This window comes from Triturus cristatus, chromosome 3_1 (genome assembly GCF_964204655.1).
Source record: "Triturus cristatus chromosome 3_1, aTriCri1.1, whole genome shotgun sequence".
NCBI classification, from domain to species: domain Eukaryota; kingdom Metazoa; phylum Chordata; class Amphibia; order Caudata; family Salamandridae; genus Triturus; species Triturus cristatus.
Genome location: NC_140583.1, coordinates 311,444,108 through 311,467,118, shown reverse-complemented (window position 1 = coordinate 311,467,118; position 23,011 = coordinate 311,444,108). Strand labels below are relative to the sequence as shown.

The following is a 23,011-nucleotide window of genomic DNA, read 5'->3' as shown; positions in this document are numbered from 1 at the left end:
TGTCCTTCATTTAGTCCTCCTAACCTGTTGCCTTCCCTTTCTCCTTTCTCCCATTTTAGCCCTTCAGGCTCTATACTCACTGTTAGTAATTCACTTGTCCCTTTTTATACAACCGCTTTCCTTCCACTCTTCTTTACCACTCATGTTTTCTATTTCTTCTCCTTTCTTCCTTTATTTCTGAAACCTGTTCCTTTTCACTCTTGTCACTGCCTGTTCATCTTTCATCCTATCTCTCTCTACCAACGTAATTGTCTTAACCTGTCTCAATTATTTCACTGCTTTTTGTAGTTAATTCAGTTTCTCATTTCTTCCACTCTTCCATGGCTGTCCATTACTTACCTTGGTCTCCCTCGGTCCCCGCTCATTGTGTCTTCATTCTGCGTTTTCTCTTTCTTCTCCTTTCTTCCTTTATTTCTGAAACCTGTTTCTTTTCACTCTTGTCACTGCCTGTTCATCTTTCATCTTATCTCTCTCTCCCGATGTATCGTCTTTGCATGTCACAATTATTTCACAGATTTTTGCTATTTGTATTCACTTTTTCATTTCTTCCCTTTGCTTGTGATGTCACCTTCCACTCTTCCATGGCTGTCCATTACTTGCCTTGGTCTCCCTCGGTCCCCGCTCATTGTGTCGTCATTCTGTGTTTTCCATCTCTTTCTTGGTATCGCCTCTTCATGGTCCTAGCTCCTCCAGTTGTCCGGCTCCCCATTACCTCTGTCTCTCTGTACTTCCAGCTAGTGGCCGGCAGTGTTGTGATGGCGTTTGAAGAGGTTTGTCCGGAGCGGATCGACCTGATCCACAAGAACTACCGGAAGCTGTGCAACCTTCTCATTGACGTGGAGGAGTGGGGGCAGGTGGTGATCATCAACATGCTGACCCGCTATGCGCGCACACAGTTCCTCAACCCCAACCAGAACGTGAGTAGTGTTTCTGCAAACTATTCAGGGACAGTCTGCCTCGCATTCCGAGGCCATCTGACGTGACAAGTTGAAGACCAAAACCATCCTGAAGGCATTGGCACAGACGTCAGGAGAGGGGGATTTTTTTTTTTTTTTTTTTTTTAAAGCACTTCTTTTAGATATTTTGAGTGTTGTTGTAACATTATCAGATATCACTTCACTGGTTAATGGACACTGCAGTCCAGTGCAGGAATCTCTTTTGGAAGAGATCCCTGAGAAAACATTCTATGGTTCTAATGATGAATACGCCAGTGATGGCAAAGCTGTGCTAGCCGGAACTGTGAAGCTAGCACGCCACCTGATGGATCCTGACCCTCGGTGCTGCCCGCTGTTCCGCTTCTGGACAAGTTGGGTTAAGTGATTGTCAGGAGAGCAGCAGTCAGGCATAGTTTTTGCCAAAGTAGTTCCTGGTCCACAATTGACTCGTCTGTGGCTCTTCTTTGTCCTTCTTCAGCCAGACGAATCTCAGTTCCTGGTGACAGGGAGCCACTTAAGTACTAAATTTAGGAGTGTTAAGGGGAGTGAAGGGTAGCAGCCAATGGGCTCCTTACCCCTATATGACCACTTTATGAGGGGAGTGGGCATAACTCTATCCAGAGTTCCTAATTCCACCAAAAACAAGAAAGTGGCACCCTTCCTTCATGGAGCACATCAGGTAGCCCACCTTAGGGGTGCGACTAGCCTGGAGGTGCAACACGCCTACTTGCATTCCAGCCTGTCCTGGTGCCAAATGGGCTTCGGGGCAAGAAGAGTGTCTCCCAGGTCTGGGGGAAGCCAAGGCAGCAAATCAAAGGCGGTAGGGGCTTTAAAGCCCCTGGCCTTGATATGCTAAATCACTACCCATCCTGCTAGTGGAGGTGTGAACACCTTTCTCAGGAGCAGGCATTCTTTCTGACCACAGAGAGCACGGGCTGACAGGACATCAGAAACCGGTCTGTGGTGGCAGGCTTGACAATACTGTTCAGCCACACTAGACGCTGCTAGGGTTTTCAGGGGGCACCTCTAAGGTGTCCTATGGGTGCATGTCATAATAAATCTAGTACTGGCAACATTAACGATTTTTTAAGACAGTGTGTTTGATATCAAACTCCATGGGTTTCAGTAAAGCTATCGCATAGCTGGGGAACTCATAATGACCAGTGCACAGAACATATACATAAGATGACGAGTAATTGAACTAGACAGCACAGGGTCATAGATGCTCATGCAGATATGCCCTCACATGTAATATAATGCACCCTGCCTTAGAGCTACAAGGCCTGCTGTGGGGGTGACTTACATATATTACATGCAGTGACTTTGGTATGGCACACAGTGAGTGTGCCATGTCGTGTTTTCGCTCATAGTTTGCACCATGTCACACAGTCTGCAATGGCAGCCTGCATGCAATTTGTGAGGGGGTTCCTTAGGGTGGCAGGATACATGCTGCAACCCTTAGGGACCCTCTTTAGTACCCATGCCTTAGGTACCAGGGGTTCCATTTACTAGGGACATATTGGGCTACTAAAGTTTTTGCTAAATGGGGTACAAATGAACAGTTACTTTGTTTTAGGGAAAGAGCACTGGTACTGGAGCCTAGTTGGCAGGCTTCAGTGCACTGTCAGGAAAGAAAACCAGCACCTAGTAGTTCTAATGGAGGCAAAAAGTGGAGGGACATATGGGGGGAAAAAATGAAGTTGGTATGATGAGGCAACTGAGGGAGTTTTGTTAAGGCTTTTCTAGCTCTGATAATTCTAGTTTTAGGCATGAATACACCTGCAGAGGGTGCATTTTGATTTTGAATTATCACTTTTAGAGGGGCTTAGATAATCTTGATCTCTTTGCCAATGCGGACTGTTATTGCTTATGTTTGATAGTTGTCACGGGAGCTGTCATGTCATGTACTTCGTAAGAGTCTTGATCATTGTACTATGCTTTAATGCGACTCTGACAAAGTTCTACACATGTACTATTTCTTACATATTATCCTGAGGTGCAGTATCTCTAACTAATCCTGCTGTGGGGACTCCCACAGATTTCTGCCACGTGTCACTGTAAATAGCAGAATCCATTATTACTCCAGCTTAGTGATCACACGGACTGTGAGGTCAGTGTCCTCCATCCTAAACTGCCGTCTAATTACCTATTGCAGCAGGATGTGCACACAGACATAGTCCTGCCAATACTCCTAAATCCAAAACAGCTGTACTATCTCTGAATATTCAGTTCCTGCAACCTCACCCACAGCACTTCCAATGTTCCTCATTCCTAATTTCCAGTACCTCTGACTATCCCATCACATAGAGCTCTAGTAATGTACTACAATTGAGAATGTCAGTATTCCCACTTATTGCAGCACCGGATCTCTCTCTCTGTGTCTCTCTCTATCTCTCTCTGTCTCTCTCTCTCTCTCTGTCTCTCTCTCTGTCTCTCTCTCTGTCTCTCTCTCTGTCTCTCTCTCTGTCTCACACTCTCTCTCGCTCTCATACACGCACATTCTGACACACTCATACACACACACACTCTTTCTACACCGTCTTACTTGGATCATGCCACTTTCTTGTCCTTTTTCTTCTCTTGAGTCTGCTAGAGATTTATTAATATGTAGTCTCTCAAGGTTGCTCAGTCTTTCCTCATATTGGATTTCCTCTCTGTGCAGGAATCCCTTCTGGAAGAGAACCCTGAGAAAACCTTCTATGGCTCAGATGATGAAGACACCAAGGACGGGAAAGCTGATAATGACTCAACTGTGAAGCAAGCACCCTACGTGATGGATCCTGATCATAGGTTGCTGCTGCGCAACACCAAGCCCCTTCTCCAGAGTAGAAATGCTGCGGTGAGACCCGTTCTACTCGTGCACTTTCTTTTGGCAGGTTTTGACTAGGTTAACACAGTTAGTTCTGTATATTACTAGGTAGGAAACTTTCAACAATTTGTGAGAAGTGGTAGCTTATAATAACCCAACCCCCATTTATCATTTTGTGTTACAAATTTCCCAGTATTATTGCTTTTTCCACATACCTTTTTCCCTTTAAGATCCTCTTTTCATATCTTCTGTGAGTTAAAGGTGGTTTTGAATGCTCTTCCGTTTACTTTCTGTTTTAAACTACAGGTTTATTTACATTTTGTTGTTGAACTATAGAATTGTTTTCGCTACAAATTATGGTAAAGTTCTTAATTTATTTCCTCTACTTAACAGATAGCTTTATGTTTTTATTTGCCTTATTTATTCATCCAGCATCAAGGAAAACATAGACAATTCCTTTAAAAATAGTGGAGACCAGGTATGATAAATTAGAGGAACCAATCTACAAAGTACGGGGCTGCCCTCCTAAACACAGAAGAATCTGGGTGAAGGGGTGGTCTTTCTATAACTTACTTAACCATTGATGTATCGTATTGTAGTCTTCTATGATACCCTAATGTTTCTGTGAGTGGGACTGCACTGTGTGCTTGGTTTGTTTATCTATTTTGTTTTGTTTTCTACAATAACATTAATAAAATGTTGTTATCACAATAATAGTGGAGTCTAATGAGAGATCTAATAAAGTCTTTAATGGTCCAGCGGTGGGCCATGATCACAGGGGATCTGAGTCTGTAAACTTGTACTTATTCTCCTTGAGAATAAGAGAAAGGATGGCAGGAGATTTGAAGGCAGAAAGGAATTTAATTCCTGGAATTCTAAGAAAGAATAATTATCTGTGCAGAGAAGGCCCAGTCTCTTGCAATCTCAAAATGGGGCTCTATTCAATCAGACTCTGTGACTGGTTTAGCCCACAACCTCCTCGTTCTGAGGCCTGCTGCTCTTTTCTGTGCTATGGATAGAATCGCCAAAATTATGATAAAGATGTAATGGTTTTAGGAGTGTTGGGAAATTAGTAGGTTGGCAGCCAGCCGTTGTGTTCAAATATAGATCTATTGTAAGCAGTTTTGCAGAAAGGCAACGCCTTGGAGTAATAGAAGTACTCCAGCAGGCATTGCAACTCTGATTCAGAGTAATTCATTTCAAAATGTGAATTTTAGAATAAATAGCCTTTGTGTTCTACCTTGGGAGGCTATGAGCATTGCACTGAAATTGTTGTGGATCAGGAATGGTGTTGACAGTTGGTACTTACCTTTAATTTCATCAAATGAAACATGATTTTCCGGAATTCTGGGCTTTTGTTCAGGCCCTAGGTCATATGTTTCATACTGCTATCCTGAGAAATAAAGGACACATTCTACCCGTGCAAGGTGTAACAACCTGACCACTTGAACTAGTCCCACAGCCCTGTCTTGGAAAATAAAAAACAATTTTACCTTAAGGTATCTTTGGTTCACTTTTGGTAACGTGGCTAGAGCAAAAAGGCAATACAGTACTGCTAAGCATGCATCTGCAAAACAACCCCATAAGAATCCCAAGAGAGTGACCTGAAATTGTTGTCAGATCTGTTTAATTAGATACCACTTCCTTTCCAATAGTGTTTGAGTTGTACGATGAAGGGTTGAATTGTCATTGGTAAAGAACCCGCAAAGCAGATGAGTAGAGTTGCAGAAGCCACGGGGATATATTTTCCAGGCCTCTCTCCATTGCAACTAGATTAGCAATGGATAGAGGCCTGGAAAATAGAACTTCTGAGTGGGAATCAGTTAGGTCTTGTCAGAAATTGAGTACGGGTGCCCCAGTATGTGGAGACCGGTTCAAACGTCAGAATCTGTGATCCGATCGTGGGCCCCCCATTGTGACCGCATGAAAACTTTGGTGCAGTGGTCCTCATAAGCAGCAATCTTAAAACATAGCAAAAAAATTAATTAGATGGCAGGGAAGAAAGCAACCCTGAGTGTAATATGCAAAGGAAGTGAGAGTCTCCACTCCAAGATTGGCTTGTCACTTGTATTGCCAGTTCTATAGTAGTGAGAAGCAGAGGCTATTGAGTCACCCTGCTAACTTCCAACCAACACATCTGAGATTAGCTGTATCAACTAACCTCTAAATAATCGTATATCATATAAATTCTGACAACCGAAATAAAAAAGGAAATGGTTCAAGAGCCAGATATTCTGGTTTCAGACACTACCTGTAAAAGCTCTTGAGCACAGTGCAGCAGCAAGCAGATGTTCTGCTACTTGACCCTTCTTGTCCATATCCCCTTTCATCCTTGGCAGTTGTTTATTGAGAGAGCTTTTGTTTCGAATCATTAACTTGTGCACATATTCAATCAATCAATCAGGATTTATAGAAGTGCTGCTAATCACCCGATAGGATATCCAGGCGCTTGCAGGTCCCGGGGGCTTATTTGAGCAGCCAGGTCTTAAGGGCCATTCAGAATTCTGGAGTATGGTCTGTAAGTGCATGGGGAGGCTGTTCCTGGTCTTTGCTGCGATGTGGTAGAAGGAGCGTCTTCCACTTCTGCTTCGGTAGATGGGGGGGAGTATGTGCAAGTGAAAGGGAGGCGGAGCGTAGTCTTCTCGATGGCTGGTGGAAATTCAGGTGGTAGTTAATGTAGGCAGGTCCTTGGTTGTATAGAACCTTGTGTGCGTGGGTCAACAGCTTGAATTGGCATTTCTTCAGTACTGGGAGCCAGTGGAGTTTCCTGAGGAGGCGTGTGTTGTGGGTTCGTAGGGGAAGGCCGAGGATGAGTCTGGCTCCGGCGTTCTGTGTGGTCTGAAGACTCTCTAGGAGGTGTGTGGTAATTCCTACATAGAGGGCATAGCCTTAGTCGAGTCAGCAGGTGATGAGGGCTTGTGTCACGGTGCGTCTCGTGTGTAGGGGTAACCACTTAAAGATCTTAGATAGCGTGCGCAGAGTGAGGAAGTAGGCGGAGGAGATGGCTTTGAGCTGTGATTTCATGGTAAGCTTGTTGTCAATGACGATTCTGAGGTTCATGACATGGTTGGAGGGAGTGGGTGGTCAGGCGGCCACCAGGAGTCGTTCCATGTGTTGCTGCTGTTGTCAAAGCTCAGTACGTCCGTCTTATCTGTGTTCAGCTGCCGGCAGTTGTTCTTCATCCAATCAGTGACATCAGTCATGCATCTGTGGAAGTTGGTTCAGGTGGTGTTGGAGTGGTCACTGAGTGAGAGGATGAGTTGGGTGTCCTCTGCATAGGAAATTATGTTGAGCCCGTGGGATCTGACGATGTTGGCCAGAGGGTCATATATGCGTTGAAGAGTATGGGGCTGAGGAATGAGCCCTGGGGGACACCGCAAGTGATCTCTTTGGGTTCAGAGGTGAAAGGTGGCTGGTGGGTCCTCTGGGTTCCTTCTCTGAAGAAGGAGGTGATCCATCTGAGTGCTTCCCCTTGGATGCCGATGTGGTGGAGTATTTCGATCAGTGTGTGGTGGGATATTGGTGTTGAAGGCTGCCGAGAGATAGATGAGGATCAAAGCTGCTGTTTCTCCTCAGTCGAGGAGGGTCCGGATGTCATCACAGACTGCGATCCGGGTGGTTTCAGTGCTGTGATAGCTGCGGAAGCTGGATTGGGAGGTGTTGAGTAGTTGGTTCTGCTCCAGGTGTCAAGAGTTGATTATTGATCTTTTGCAGTACCTGCGCTGGGAATGGGAGCAGGGAAATTGGCCAGTAGTTTTTGAGTTCGCTGGGGTCAGTGTAGGGTTTTTTGAACAGTGGTCTGACTTTGGCATGTTTCCAGGCATCTGGAAATGCTGCGGTGGTGATAGAGGTGTTGAGTAGGGTGGTGAGTTTCTGGCCGAGCCTTTGGTTTCTGAGGTTGAAGATGTGGTGCGGGCATGGGTCTGTTAGAGCACTTGAGTGGATAGATTTCATGGTGGAGGCAGCGTCCTGAGTTTAGAGGTTGTTCCAGGTGGTCACTGTGTGGTTCCTGTCAGTTACAGTGGTGGCCTATCTGTTGAAGAAGTCCGTAGGTGGGGATTGAGGTTAGAAGTTTCTGTATATAGTCGCGATCTTATTATGGAAGAAATGAGTGATGTTGCACAGCTGCTGTGAGAGTATGATGTTGTTTTCACTGCCAGCCGGGTTGGGGAATTCTTTAACAATGTTGAAAGATTCCTTGGTGTTGTTGGCACTGGCTTTGATGCATTTGGAAAGAGCTGTTTTCTCTATTGCCGTCAGCAGGTGGTGGTAGAGGTTGAGGGAGGTCTTGCAGGCTTCCCTGTCGAAGGTCTCCTTTCCTTGCTGGTGCGCCATCTCCTCTCCAATTGTTTACTGTCTTGTTTAACTGTTCTGAGTTCTTGGGTGTACCAGCCGGCCATTTCGGATGGTTTTCTCTGGATTTTGCTCTTGATGGAAACAATGCTGTCTGCACAATTGATGATCCAGGCATTGATGTTTTTCACTCCCTGTTCGAAGTTGGTGATGGTTGCGGGGGTTGGAGGTGTTGAGGGTGTTCGCCCAACTGGTCTCTGAGATTTGGTTCCACCTCCGGTGAGGGCATTGGTCATTGGAAGTAGCGATGCGGGGGCTGGAGATGCTGAAGCGGACGATAGAGTGATCGGTCCATGTGAGTTTTGTGACATGTTTGTATTTGATGCAGTTGCTGGAGGTGAAAATTGGGTCCAGCGTGTCTCCTGCTGTGTATGTAGGGTCGTGGATGATCTGAATCAATCTGAGGCTGCTCATACTGTCGAGGAGGCGTGCAGCTTTTTTGTCTTTGGGGTCGTCAATGTGGAAATTTAGGTCACCACGGTTTGGCGACCTAAATTTCCACATTGTCGACCCCAACACAGATTTAGTCTGTGGAGTCTAAGGCTAGGGGCGCAATGAAGTCTGGAATGGTATTGCAGAAGCTGGAGCGTGGACCTGGGGGTCAGGATGCAAGGGTGCCTCTGATGGTTGTCTTGTCATCCATGTGGAGCTTGAAGTTGAGATGTTCCATGGGGGTGGTGGTGGTACACTGTATGGTCTATTTGTGGATGATGGCTGTTCCTCCTCCTGGCTTGTTGGTGCAGTTCTGGCAAGTGATTTTATATCTGTTGGGGATCACTGTGGCAATGCTGGTGCAGATGTGGGGTAAAGCCAGGTCTTAGTGAGGAAGACGATGCGAGGGTGGCGATGAGGTCCTACAATGCTTGCATAGTGAGCGTGTGTGGAGAAGGGCACATGAGAGTTGGTGTTTATGTTCAGGTGATGTCTGTGGTGTGTGCGGGGTGGGGCTGGTCAGTGGGCTGGTGTTTGTGCAGTGGTAGGTGAAGTGACAGTGGGTGCAGGTGAAAGGTCCTACCGTGGCGTGTGGTCCGGCACGGTGGCTGTGTTTGTTGGGGCGTTCTGAGTTGAGGGTGTAGAGCTCATCAATGGTGTATCTTCGGGGTGGGAGGGTTTGGGGTTGTGGCACTGGACATGGTCCAGGCACAGAGTGGCACAGAGGGACTTGTCTTTGGTGCACCAACAGCGCTCTCATTGCATGCATCCGTTGTGGCCTGCATTGAGTAGGTCCAGGGGAGGTGGAAGCTTCTGTTGGCAGGAAGAACGTTGAGTGGGGAAACCCGGTTGGGAAAACCCCAGCGGAAAAACCCAGGCAGCTGCAGTATCACTGGATCAGTCTGGAAAAAGTAGGAACTGGAGGCCACAGACAAGTGACAAGACAGGTATTCAGGGGCCTACTCATGTGGTCGCACTGCGGCCTGCATTAAGTAGGTCCTGGTATGGGCAGGGATTCTGTTGGCGTGAAGAACAGTGAATGGGAAAACCCAGTTGGGAAAATCCCAGTGGGAAAACCCAGGCAACTGTGGTGTCAATGGATCAGTCTGGAACAAGTATTAATTGGAGGCCACAGACAAGTGGCAAGCTAGGTGTCCAGGTACCTGCTCACAGATATTGGTTGTTTTATTCTCAGTGATCTTAACTGTGCTGTTTCCAAGCTTATTTCTTAGGACTGCATGCTGGCTTGCCGTTCATTGTGGGCTTTATAAGGACCTCTTTCTGTTACTTCAGAGGTCACACTGACCAAGTACTGTCACTGAGTTCAGGTCTGCACCTGGTTTAGGTTTGTTTAGGTTCTTTTCATATGGCCCATGTCTGGTCATTCTTCTTTTCTGGATCATGTCAGCCCATATGTTTGCTGTATGGTGACCCTACGTGTGTGTGTGACTGATGTGTCTTAGCCGACTTCTACTTGTGAGGAGCATTGCTTCTGTTTTGACTGTGTGGGGTCCATGGTTTTATTCCAAGCAGTTCAAGCACTGTCACAATTTATTTTTCTGGGGTTGGACCTCGCATTGTCTGAGCTTTCAAGTCGCATTGTCGTGTAATATCCACCAGTCAGTAGGAACTGCGTGTTTGAGGATGACAAACTTAGGATGGTGCCAGACTGATTCTATGCACCCCCCTGGATATGTTGTCCCTTGGCCCAGCTAGCTTGCAGTGCCAGTGTTAGCCCCCTAACCTAAACAGGGAGCAAACAGTTCTGGCAACCACTGAACATGACCGCTCTGTTCCCTCAGGAACCCTAGTGACAGACTTCAAACTTTAACTCAGTCACTCATGCTTTCTTTTGCCCAGAGAAATATACAAAGAATACAAAGAGGGGAATTTCTCAATATTTCTTGAATCAGAGTGATTCTTGTATAAAATACATGGGCAGCGATGATTAATAGACAGAAGCAGATAAAAGTTACAATGAGTGTCAGCACATAAAATAAAACAAAGAGCTCCATCATCTTGTTGAGACAGGCTATATATGCATACATATAAGAGGTTATAACAATTGAGCGTACCCCTACGATGCTAACCCTAATTTATGTCTAGGTTGTGAATAAATTATTTGCCAAGAAACCCCCCCGTCTGGATAAACTAACCCCTGTACCAGGTGGGTAAGAGTGAACAACCCCGTCTTGGTTACAAACTGGACACCCATCACGGAGATGTCAGTCAGCTACTAGAGGAAAGCTTCAGCATGCAGGAACCCCTCGAGATCAGCAAAGGTTTCTCCTCTGAATATGTTAGGAAACAAATAGTGTATATAGAAAATGGCGTCCTAGCCTCGAGTCGAGATTGTAATCAGGTAGCCATTGTTTGTGTTCTACAGATAGCTGTGCCGCATCTGGATGTAATAATAAAACATATTTCTTTTACGCACGTGAGAGGCCTTGCACCAAATGCCAAGGCAGTGTGATAGGATTCTCACGAAGTGTTCTGTGTCAGGAAGATCGGTGTTTCTGTGAAACCAATCAAGGCGTCATAAACGCAAAATGTGTGTCAAACGTTATTGTGGCAAAAAGAAGGCAACTTTAGGAAGGAAGAAGGATTTGTGTATATGCAAGAATAATGTTAATTCTTACAGGATCTAACTCGGGCACATGACAGCATGTTTATTTGTGTTGTTTCTGTGGGGCACACTCTTGCAGTTGTGCTCACTGTAAGCTACACTTGTGTGCCTTCCTCATGACTTCTGGAGCTAAAGATACATTGGAGGATGGGTACTGCATGACTGCTGTGAATGGCTTGGCTAGCACATCCTGCCAAGTGTCCTAATCAACTGACCATCTGTTTGTACCTTATCGCTGTTCCTGTTCCACCTTCCTTAACACAACAGGAGCTAGAGCCCTCTGTAGGCTAACTCTCTGTGCAAGTGTCCAGTGACCACAGAGGAGCTTGCTGCCGGGTCACCGCGGATGGCAACATGCTCCTCAAGCATGGTCATTTGGAGACTTGCAAACTAGAGGGCATTTTCAAAAGGTGAACTCTTTTCCCATGGAGGAGTTCATGTACAATACTTCGGTATCACATTAGGATTCAAGTCTCTGCCCTACAGCTTAAACAGAGATTTCCGCAGCATTTGCATTAATGCTTTTAGTTCCCTTACCAACTTACATAGAGGAATAGTAAAGTATAAGTTGCTTTAGTTGTTGGGATTCTCCATTAAACAAACACTAACAGTAATGTTATACAGGTGCTTAATACTGTGCACATAATAGGAAGACAAAGTGGTTTTAGCTTACTGGAACCACTTAAGGTGGAAACTGGAGATCATCGGAATGTTCAGCCCATACCTGCCTCCCTGTAAACTTATACTGTTCCCTCTCTCTCTTTTTAGGTAGTGATGGCCGTAGCTCAACTCTACTTCCATTTGGCACCTAAAGCAGAGGTTGGCGTGATTGCCAAGGCGCTGGTGCGTCTTCTCAGGAGCCACAGGTCTGAGAGGACAGTACTTCCTCTAGCTGCTGCCTTGCCCTTATTGTACTCCTTTACTACTTTGCTCTTCTGGCCCATGTTGTCTCAACACCCTCCTGATTCTTTATTTTCCTATATCTTGTGTTTGTACGTTCTGTTGGATTTTACTCTTTTCTTTTCTTTACCTGTTTTACTTTCTTCCATTTTCTACCTTTCGTTATATTGTGATCTTGTTTTGTGTTACTTTACTGTAGTGGCTGCTGTGTGTTTTTTCTCTTTGCTTCCTTGCATTGTTTTAAGTATTTCTTCCATTTCTTCCCTCATTCGTGGTGCCAGGGATCTTGCGTCTTGTGCTCTCATGCAGTAAATATTGAATGGTGTTGAGGGTCAGAAGTCGATCCACAATGTAATTGGAGTGAAATGACAAGTGACAGGCTGTTCTTTGTGAAACAGAGCTATACATTAAGTAGGTAGAAGGCTGGTTGGTGTAGAGGAGGAGGAGGAAGATTAACTTCCATGCGGCCTGGATTCCAAACAGATATAAGACCTTCAGTCACCCAAATGCATTTATCAAATTTACAATATACAAATGTGGAAAATGCACTTCAAAATATTCACATCTGTGAAGAACAATGCAGAATATGGGACTTCCTGCTGACTCACTCCTAGCAGGCAATGTATGCCCTCATTACATATTGGAAATATTATGTGAAGCCCATTACTAAATATGGATGGTGGCAGCATTTTTGCAGTCAAGGTGGATTTATGCATAATCTTGAAAATCTCCACTCTAGACATACAACACTTTAAACACTGCCTGCATCTCATCCAGGGTCCCGGCCTACTCAAAGCTCGGTCCAAACCAACACAAAATTCTTGTTATTGCCAAGAACAACTGAGCAAGAAATAGTACAGACCTGGCCCAGTGACGAGAACATCGACCGCTTTGAACGTCAACTTTCACCGAATGTCAAATCAGTTGTTTTCACCTTGGACTCCAATCTCACAATCAAGGAACATGTTACCACAAAGATAGCTGCTCCATGCTCTCCTACACTCCAGACGGACACCCCTTAGGAGCATCCTAGATGCCAGGGCCAGAAGAAATATGATCACATTGCCCCCACTCTTTGGAATTCAAAAACAAGCTTTATCATTTACAAATGCAAAAACAACAATTGATGGACAGAATGCAGAACAATGTCATACATTCACCCCAGTACAGAGATCTGGGCCTAAATCCATCGTTTTTTTGCTCACCATGCCACTCCAGTTTGAACCCAGCCATATGCAAATCAGTCTTGACCCTGTGCCCCATGGGAACAGTCCAGCCCGAACTGCCAAGCCAGGTCCTCCCTGGACTGGAAACAAGCATCCTAGGACCGGTTTCGGGCTTTCAGCCCTCGTCAGCCAGGATAGCATGATTCCAGTGGCATGGAGAGCACGGGACTCACGTCTGAGCATACCCTTCCCACTCGGGGTGACAAATGCAAAAACAACAATTGATGGACAGAATGCAGAACAATGTCATACATTCACCCCAGTACAGAGATCTGGGCCTAAATCCATCGTTTTTTGCTCACCATGCCATTCCAGTTTGAACCCAGCCATATGCAAATCAGTCTTGACCCTGTGCCCCATGGGAACAGTCCAGCCCGAACTGCCAAGCCAGGTCCTCCCTGGACTGGAAACAAGCATCCTAGGACCGGTTTCGGGCTTTCAGCCCTCGTCAGCCAGGATAGCTTGATTCCAGTGGCATGGAGAGCACGGGACTCACGTCTGAGCATACCCTTCCCACTCGGGGTGACAAATGCAAAAACAACAATTGATGGACAGAATGCAGAACAATGTCATACATTCACCCCAGTACAGAGATCTGGGCCTAAATCCATCGTTTTTTTGCTCACCATGCCATTCCAGTTTGAACCCAGCCATATGCAAATCAGTCTTGACCCTGTGCCCCATGGGAACAGTCCAGCCCGAACTGGAATTCAAGAAGCAAGAGGCTGACCAAAAATGACAAGTTGTAACTGCATGCCCACCTTCATCTATGGACTTAGAAGATGAAGGCGAGAAATAAAAGGTAGAATGTGGAACTCGTGCCTTTGGCTTAGTCAGGCATCCACACTAAGATTTCTGATGGCAAAAAATGAACAAACTAAACTATTACCAGCAAGTAATACACTATGTTCATATAAAAATGATTCCTTTTTGACATAACCCTACAGATGGTAATTCATAGTTCGGTGACAGAAGTCCTTCAATCACTGGTGCCATACTACCTTTGAAACGACCTGCATAGTGTTGGCCGAGTTATTCTCGATCTATCACTACATAAAGAATCCAATTAACCACAAAAAAGTCATTAAAAAATGTATGGGCAGTATTCACTCCAGGCACCTCTTAGGTGCCCCATATTATTCAGTCTCAGGTTGCAAATGGAGTTCTTGAAAGCTTTGATATTTAGCATGTTGTGTACATGCAACGTTTCCCAAGTCTTAAAAAGCAACATAAGTGAGAAAGCAGGCCCGGGATATGGAGTCACAACTCTGCACACATGCCGCTCCCTCTTTACATGTTGTACAGTTGCATACCAGTGATACCTTGGACCGTAATGCAAGCAAGGAAAATATGCCCCACCCTTTGTTGGGTACTAAAGGTTAGTCATATTTGGAGTGCTGGTAGACTCCCACACCCCTACGACCTGTTGCCGATGCACTAATGCTAATGTTAGATATGTCTCTGAATGTGGTTTAAGGTTAATGTCATAACACAGAACTAGCCCAGGGGGTAGGAAAGTGATCTACCTTGTTTGAGGAGATTCATCAGAGGATACGTAGGGTGCATTAAAAGAGGAGTGGTACACACTGTCCGCTTTGGCAGAGAGTACATAGAATACCTCAAAAGCGATTTTATTCATACCACAGAAACTGCAGTGTAATGATGCAAAGTAATATAACTATTAATAATGAAATTGTTATTAATAACAAGGTAGACCTTTATAATGGTGGCCAACAGCAATCAAAACGAAGTCCTTTATGTGGAACTGTTCTTTACCTCATGCACTGAGGAGGGCTAGAGGCCTTTGATTAAGGGACCCTCCTCAAAAAATATAGTGTCCCCTCCTAAGCACACTGCAATGGATTTCTGTAAGTGATGGTTTTAATACCAATCACAATTCCAAGGCAGCCAAACTAACTGGTTACTGATATTTTGTTAAAAACATCCTTTTCCTGATAGAGGTCAATCTGAAGGGGCATCCCAAATGCATAAAAACAATGCCTTACCATTAAGGGGGTCTGTGCTTCAAATTCCGCCATGGTTGAACTCTGTCTTTCAACACGCTGAGGACAGAAATATATAGTTGAATAGCATTACCATTTGTGACTCATCTCTAAAATGCTTTGCAGACTGGTGAAGTCACAGCAATATTTTGCACTTTTACTGACAATACGTCTGACAGCCTAATAGCTTGAACTTGGTAGTAAAACATTTGGAACATGGTGGCCATGTTGAAGCTGCTAAACATAATAGTTTAAAATATAGCTTTATGGTTCTTAAGAAAATAGACTGAGCAGTTCTTTCTCTGCCTGCTCCTTTGATGAAATACATATCACATTAAATGCAGCCCTTGGTTGTGTTTACAGAGGTAATGCCTAACAATGCCTAGGTAGAACAACACTCTGAGTGATGGCTACAGATTTGGGTGGTTAATATTCACTTTATCTACCAGTGGGATATAACCGGCTGCTACAGGATTATCACCCTTAGTTTCTTGTATTTTCCACAGTATGTTAGGTTATAATACTGGGTGTTTGATCACCGCAACATTCACCAATTACCTGGCCTGCTGTCTCTTTACAAAGAAACTCTTTACAGATCTTAGATGAAAAATGTTTACCGTTTAAACATTTCCATCAGTTGTCCTTCTGCCTTCTTGTAGCACTACATTTGTGATTGCGTACTCCACAACCAGTGGGAGAGGAGAGGGACTATATTGTAAGCTAATCACCTGTCAGGCAAAAGTCATGACGCTAGTCAGGTGGTTGAAAAGCACCATGTGATAAAAATTGAACATTGATCGGTGTCGCAGTTTCTGGCTGTAGGAAAGACCCCCTTTTTAACATGGTCACCCCCACTTTTTGCCTGGTATTGGATGTGATTTTGACTGGAAGTGCACTGGGTTCCTGCTAACCAGTTTCCCAGTGCCAGATCTCTTTCCTAAAACTGTGCAATTGTACACCTATTGCCAATACCTTTGGCACTCCCTGTAAGTCCCTAGTAAGTGGTACCCCTGGTACTTAGGGGCAAGGAGGCTAAAGAGGGTCCTTAAGGGTTGCAGCACGAATTGTGCCACCCTAAATGATCCCTCATTCAACACATACAGACTGCCACTACAGGCTGTGTGTCTTGGTGCAGACAAAAATATAAACACAACATGGCACACATCCTTGTGTATGAAACAAGGCCAAGTTTCAAAAAGCAACTTGGGCAAGGCGTGCACCAATTTCAAACAATATATGGGTGATTTAAACCTATAAATCACATTTATTTCAAACAGTGATTCACAATTTATTTATATGTGTACTTTTTGGCAATAAACAATGTTCACCCAGAAAGCGTAGCACACTGATAGCTCCATTTGTCCCCCAAGTGCCATAACCAGTACAAATTATTAGGAGTGCACAATCTACACATTTTCTTCAAACATCCTTGTTTGACATGCTCACAGATACTGCATGCAGTACAAGTAAAAACCCCTACAGCAGGCCTTACAGCCCTAAGGCAGGGTGCACTATATTACACGTGTGAACACATCAGCAGATATGCCCCTGTGCTGGACATTGGTAAAAACGAGTTTCCCCATCTACATGATGGCTTCACTGAAAATCGGGATTAATAAACCCACACTAATGCTAGTGTTGCATTTATTAATACATGCACACAGAGAGCACCTTAGAGGTGCCCCCTAAAAAACTACTAACTACTGGTGTGCTGACTGACTGATCTTCGCCAGACTGCCACCAGATACCAGTTTCAACCCCCCAAGGGTGATGGCCTTTTCTCTCAGTAGTTCAGAAACAAACCCTGCTCGGGCCTAGGGTATTTCAACCCCTCCCACAGGATGACCTGCCGATTAGCATTCCAAGGCAGGGGAGCATCAAAGAGCCCACCACCTTTGGTATGCAAATCTTACTTCCATCACCGGAGAGGAAGCCAAGCCCATTTGTCCAGAGCCCTTTGACACCTGGATAGACGAGAAAATTAGCTATTCATATAGGTGTGTCCACCCTCAGGCTAGTACCACCCCTAAGGTGAGCTACCTGAAGTGGAGGCGACTTTTCAAAGTTACCCATCTCGGTGATGGAAAACTTAGGAACTCTGGGACAGGGTTATGCCCACTTCCCACAAGCAGTGGTCAGATGAGGCGTAGTGACCCCAGGGGTTGGTGTCTATTGGCTACTACCCTGCACTCCCCTAATACTCCAAAAATCAGTATTTATGGTAGCCCCTGGATCATAAAAGCAGATTCCGCTGACCACTGAAGAGACGCGAAATCAACGACTGATGAAGAACAACTGACTTAGCACCAGCCCTGTCTGCTGTTCCCTGTCAAATTGCACCAAAGTTGTTTCATTTTGCAAACTATTGTGCCTTTAAAGCCTGGGAGAACTGCCTGCCTTCAATAAAGATTCAAGGACTCCCATGGAGCAGTCGAGCTGCTCGCCTATATCCAGCAGGCACCCAAGAACAACCGTGAGGACCCCGGAACTGCCAAAACCCGACTCTGCCAAGCACCACTGTACCCGAGCCCCCCAGCCCAAGCTAAAGTGGGCCAATGGTTTCAGCGTGGTCACCAAGCCCTCAAGAGACAGAGTCCACTTTAGTTTCACTCTTCATGAACTCCCCGACGCCACCTGCAGCCTCTGTGTGCTGAGCCCCTCAATCGCAAGTGCACCCGGATGAAGAAAACTGACACCTGAAAAATCCTCTGCACCCGGCCTGAGGAGAAGAGTCCCAACAGTGTCCCTACATTCCCTAGCATTGCAGGACTTGAACCGTCTGTTTGGTTCAGCCAAACTGGCCTCCCAGTTTAAATCTGCAGCCTCTTTTCCCACAGAACGATCCCTGTTGACTAACATTGGCAACCCAATTATATATTGCACCACTGCACCCCGCCGCCCTAGTGCCGCTGGAGGTGACCTGCTTGTGCTGCTTTAAGTCTAGGAGCTTGATCTCGTAATTCGCTGTACTCTACCTGAATGCTGTACTTGTTTTTCCTTCCATAGGAAAACATTGCAGTTTCTAAAAAATGCGCTCTCAATTTTATAAACGTAAAAGTAATTCTCTTGGAAAATGTACTTACCGGATAGTTTTGATTCTGGTGCCTGAACCTATATAAAGTTGCATGTTATTTTTATAAATTGGTGGGAATCTCCTTATTAAGTCGTGTACATCACTTATTGACTATTGTGTGTATTTGCTCATGTCTAACACTCGTCTCTAATAAGGCTGCTCGACCACACTACACCCCAGAAGAACACAGTGGAATTGATAGTAAAGGAATACCTGGACTATTTGCATGATATACAGCATTTTGGTATAGCATATAAAGAGACAGCTTCCTATACTGGCCAGGAGATTAAAAATAGCATCTGGGATGCCTTTAACCCAGAAGCTGCTAAGACGTAGACCTTGTGTTTGTAAATGATGAGGCGAGTTCTGAGCACAGTCTGCTGATTGGCTATTTCCTGGGTTATGACATTCGTGTTGAGATATCTACTGGATGTGAAAGCAGGGTGGAACTTGCTAACCTTATCTTCTTTGTCTCCCTCATACCATGCAGTGAAGTGCAGTTTGTTGTTCTTCAAAATGTGGCGACAATGTCCATTAAGAGACGGGTGAGTGTTTTGCCTTCGCATTAACAACATGTTTGAGTCTTCTGTTTTAGAAAAGCAACCTCTTAACAGATGTGGAAAGTTTGGTCCTATCCATGCAAGCTACACACTTACTGATTGTAGGAAGCTGACTATATAGTGCCACACAAAAAAGCCCTTGTCGCACACCCCATATCAAGTCATTGCTTCTTGGGTCCCCAACTACTAAATTTCAAGTGGAAGAGGTTCTAATACATACCTCTTAACCACCTATTATTTGTATTTTTAACAAAATGATAAAACAGGTCAGGTGAATCGTGGTGAATCCTACATAAATGAGGAAAAAAATGTGTGACTATAGAAAGTGCCTTACGTAAGCAACCAGCAGGGAGCAATTGGCATGGTCTTGCCAAATTGTTCACTCTTTCATCATCAGCACTTTACTATAATAGAGATTTTTGGAAGTATCTTGTATGAGCTTAACATAAAACCTACTCTTTGTATATGGTGTACATCTAAAAAAAACTCCCTAGGAGTACCCGCAAAAGGTAGGAGAACTCTTCCTCAAAAAAATTAAAAATGAGTTGCAGAAAAGCACTTTACATATGTCTTTAATTTATATTGCCCACACTCATAATTAAAAGCCATATCATGTCTTTAGACTATTTTAAGTAGAATAGCCTACATATTTCATTGCCAAATCACTTTCTGGCAAATTCATCAGGTCACAGGGACCTACTTCAATCTTAGATGTGTACCAGACCTGTAGATTAAAAGAAATAAAAGGGGACAACACACAGCATAGAGAATGCATAAGACAATTGCATAAGATTTTTCAATAGTGAACCGCCCTGGGGTTTTATCTATCGTTTATGGTATGGTTACCATGCAGCTACCAGGGGGAGCCCTACCAGCAGACCCCAGGCAGGAAACAAATGTAGGGACCAACACTTAGTTGCCAATAGGTAAAAACATTCACACTTTAGAAATCAATGTTCATCAAAATATCGTCCCCAAAGATCTTTCCTGTTCATGAGGGCCTCTACATGCATCCAACCATTTAGTAATACATTTACACCACCCATTTCAGTGTTCTTCACATTCATTTTTCATGACTTTACTTGAGGAAATCTATCATATTGTCAAAAAAGCACCTTGTTTACTGTGCCCACGCACATCCTCTCCATTCATACCCACCCCCACTTGAGGCAGAAGAAGAAGACCAAGTACCCTTTCCATACTTTCACCAGTGGAAAATAGGGTTATTGTGTTTAACGGCAGGGGAAAATATTGTGCCTACTTCAAGAGCGCCCCCTAATTTAAAGCGTGGTATTGTCACCAGTTCTTTTCTCAAAATGCCAAATAACCCATATTGCCGGCCATGGCCAGCCCTCATATCTCAAGAGGTCAGACCTCACAACCCCTTTGATGACCAGATCTTTAAATTTAGAAATCGATCTGGTACTCACCGCTGGACTCGGCGTGTTCGCTTCTGAGTAACCCAAACACTGGCCGCCACACCCATCTGCTTTAGCGTGGTGGCGGACAGAAGAGGAACGTAACCAGGTCACCTGACCGTCAGTGACTGTGGGTGCCATCTTAGACTGTTATACAGGAACTGAGTCAGTGCCTAAATACATAACCCTGAACATCTCACAACACTCATGGCCACAGCCTCCCAGCACGCTTTGTAAGTTGTGAAGGGGGGTTTCCTCAGTTTCCAGTAGTCAAATCTGATTTTCTGGTGTCAGGGGCAACCTATATACTTAATTTAGGGGTGTTAAGGGGAGTAAAGGGTAGCCCATGGGCTACTTACTACTGGGGTTTCAACACCCCTAGATGACCACTTCCTGTGGGAAGTCGGCATCACTCTTTCGCAGAGTTCCTAATTCCATCACACTCAAGATGTGGTATCCTTTCTTTCATGTTCACTTCAGGCTGCCTATCCTAGAGGTGTGTCCAGACAGGTCCTCCAGTCACCGCCTGTAGACTCTTTCTGCAGAGGCCATGACCTGCAAGAGTCTTCGGCAGCGCGACCCTGCCGGACAAAACACCACTGCACATGAGCCACCCAGCCCAAGTTCGAGTGGACCGATGGTGTCCCTGTGTGCCCAAGACCCTCAAGCCCTGAGCCCCCTTTTGGGTTCAGCCGGACTGCCCCCCCCCCGTGCCCCCGATGCTGAATCCCACCTCTGCATCCGGACACCCAGTACCTCCCAAGGTGACTTGTTGGTGCTACCTTGGGCCTTGCCCCATACTCACCTTAAGTCCAGGATAACAGTCCTGTTAGTCATTGCTAAGTGGATAACATTACAGCTTGAATCCACAGTATGTGTATTTTATTGTGACTTAAAAGCTGATTACTCAAAAAGTACTTACTCGATTACAATGATCTTGGTGTCTAATTTCATATCAAATCTGTGTTATATCTATAAATTGGTGTTGGATTTCTTTATTTAGTGTGTGTCTCATTTACTACTCTTTGTGTGCAATAAATGTGTAACACTATCCTCTGATAAGCCTAAGCTGCTCACCCACACCACCACAAAAGAAAGCATTTGTGATTATTTTTAATACAACCTGTGTAAACCAGTTAGGGTTGCCTGGACTCTCTGCACAGTGTGCCTCATTTTGGTGCACTGTTTCGAGAGCCAGCTTCCTACATTGGTGGTTCCGCGGCGGGATACAAAGCTTTGCATTTGCTGTACCACTCTGTCAGTGTTGTGATTCAACTAAAGAATACACAATTGACTTCAATTGTCCAAAATAGTTTTCAATTTGTTTTCTCCAAATTTCTAATGGAACTGTTAGGGCCTTGTGTTAAGTTCCCCAGTTCAATTATTTTAGAAATGTAAACTGTTACTTGTCAGTTAGGCCTTAAAGTTCATTAGAATTTTTTGGGTTAAATTTCTAAACAGGTCCCAACTGTTTTAAAAAAAAACATGTCTGATCTAGAGGGTACTTGCGAGGAGCTCATCCTGGCCCCGTACAAAAACCTTAAGTTAGGACAACTTAAGAACCTCTGTAAATCTTGTGACATTGCCATGAGGCCTAAACCCATTAAAGCACATCTCCAGAAGTTGCTTGCCAAGCCTTGGCCATGGGAGAAAGCTCTACAGGGGATGGAGCTGTTAGCTAGGATGATGATGATTCCTCAGACACCCCTACTGATGGTACCCCTACTGGGAGTACTTCTAACAGTACTCCAGAAGAAGTAGAAGATAAAGACCCTCATCTTCAAAAACTAGCAAGAAGAGTAACCCATGAGGACAAAATCTTGGCCATTGAAAACAAAAGGTCTGAGATTGGCCTAGGGCCCATTTCTGGTGGTAGCAAAATCACAAATAGGGAGAGAGAGGTAACTTTTTTTTACACTACAATTTGCAAAGGGATTGTCCCCAAATATGTTGAGAGTGATGATCTAACCAAGTAATTCACAGCCTTTGAGAAGGCCTGTAGAATGAGAAGATTACACCAGAAATACAGGGGCTCTCCACTCTAGGAGCTATTCTCGGGAAAGTGCAGGGATAGACTCCTGATACGTAATGAGGTAGATGCTGATCTTATGACCTCATGAAGGATACCCTGATTGAGTGTTTAGAACTCACCACCAAAGTTCCCTCTAATTTGTACTCTCTGTGCTGGGCAGTGTAAGGTCTCTGTGCACTGCTGCCAAGGCTATGTGTGCCAAGAACCCAACCCAGCATGTCGGTGCAGTGATAAATATCATATCAAATATATATGACTCAGGACGGGGGGGGCAGGTAGATGGTATGTAACTTACGGCAGGGGGAGGAGGGTCGGAGTAGTGGCGAACTTAGCTATGCATACCGCTTTACCATTCATGCCTTTACCAAGAAAATTTGTGGTAAAGGAATGCATGGTTAAAATGCATTAGAGGTTTGGGCTGCGTGGTAGAGGCACGGGTGGTTGAGCCATGCATGCCTCTCTCATACAACCAGTTGAAGTGCATTAAAAAATGTATGGGAACTATGATGCTGTGTGCAAGGTGGCAGGGCAAGGCGAGTGTGGGTGTGGCTAAAAAACAAAATATTCTGTACCGTTTTACAGTCTTTTAACTTCAAGTAACTACATATAAAATAGCGCACAGCTTAAATGAAAAATAATATGTT

The 23,011-nt window shown here is 44.8% G+C and overlaps 1 protein-coding gene across 7 annotated transcripts in view; it reads left to right on the top strand.

Moving 5' to 3' along the window:
- Positions 1-23,011, top strand: part of AP3B2 (adaptor related protein complex 3 subunit beta 2) — a 405,963-nt gene that overhangs the window by 197,438 nt on the left and 185,514 nt on the right. For all 7 annotated transcript variants that reach the window (XM_085644011.1, XM_085644012.1, XM_085644009.1 and 4 more), the window contains exons 7-10: positions 735-917; positions 3,598-3,774; positions 11,924-12,021; positions 18,848-18,902. In XM_085644011.1, coding sequence (XP_085500137.1) covers positions 735-917; positions 3,598-3,774; positions 11,924-12,021; positions 18,848-18,902 — 513 coding nt within the window. The remainder of the gene's footprint in view (positions 1-734; positions 918-3,597; positions 3,775-11,923; positions 12,022-18,847; positions 18,903-23,011) is intronic.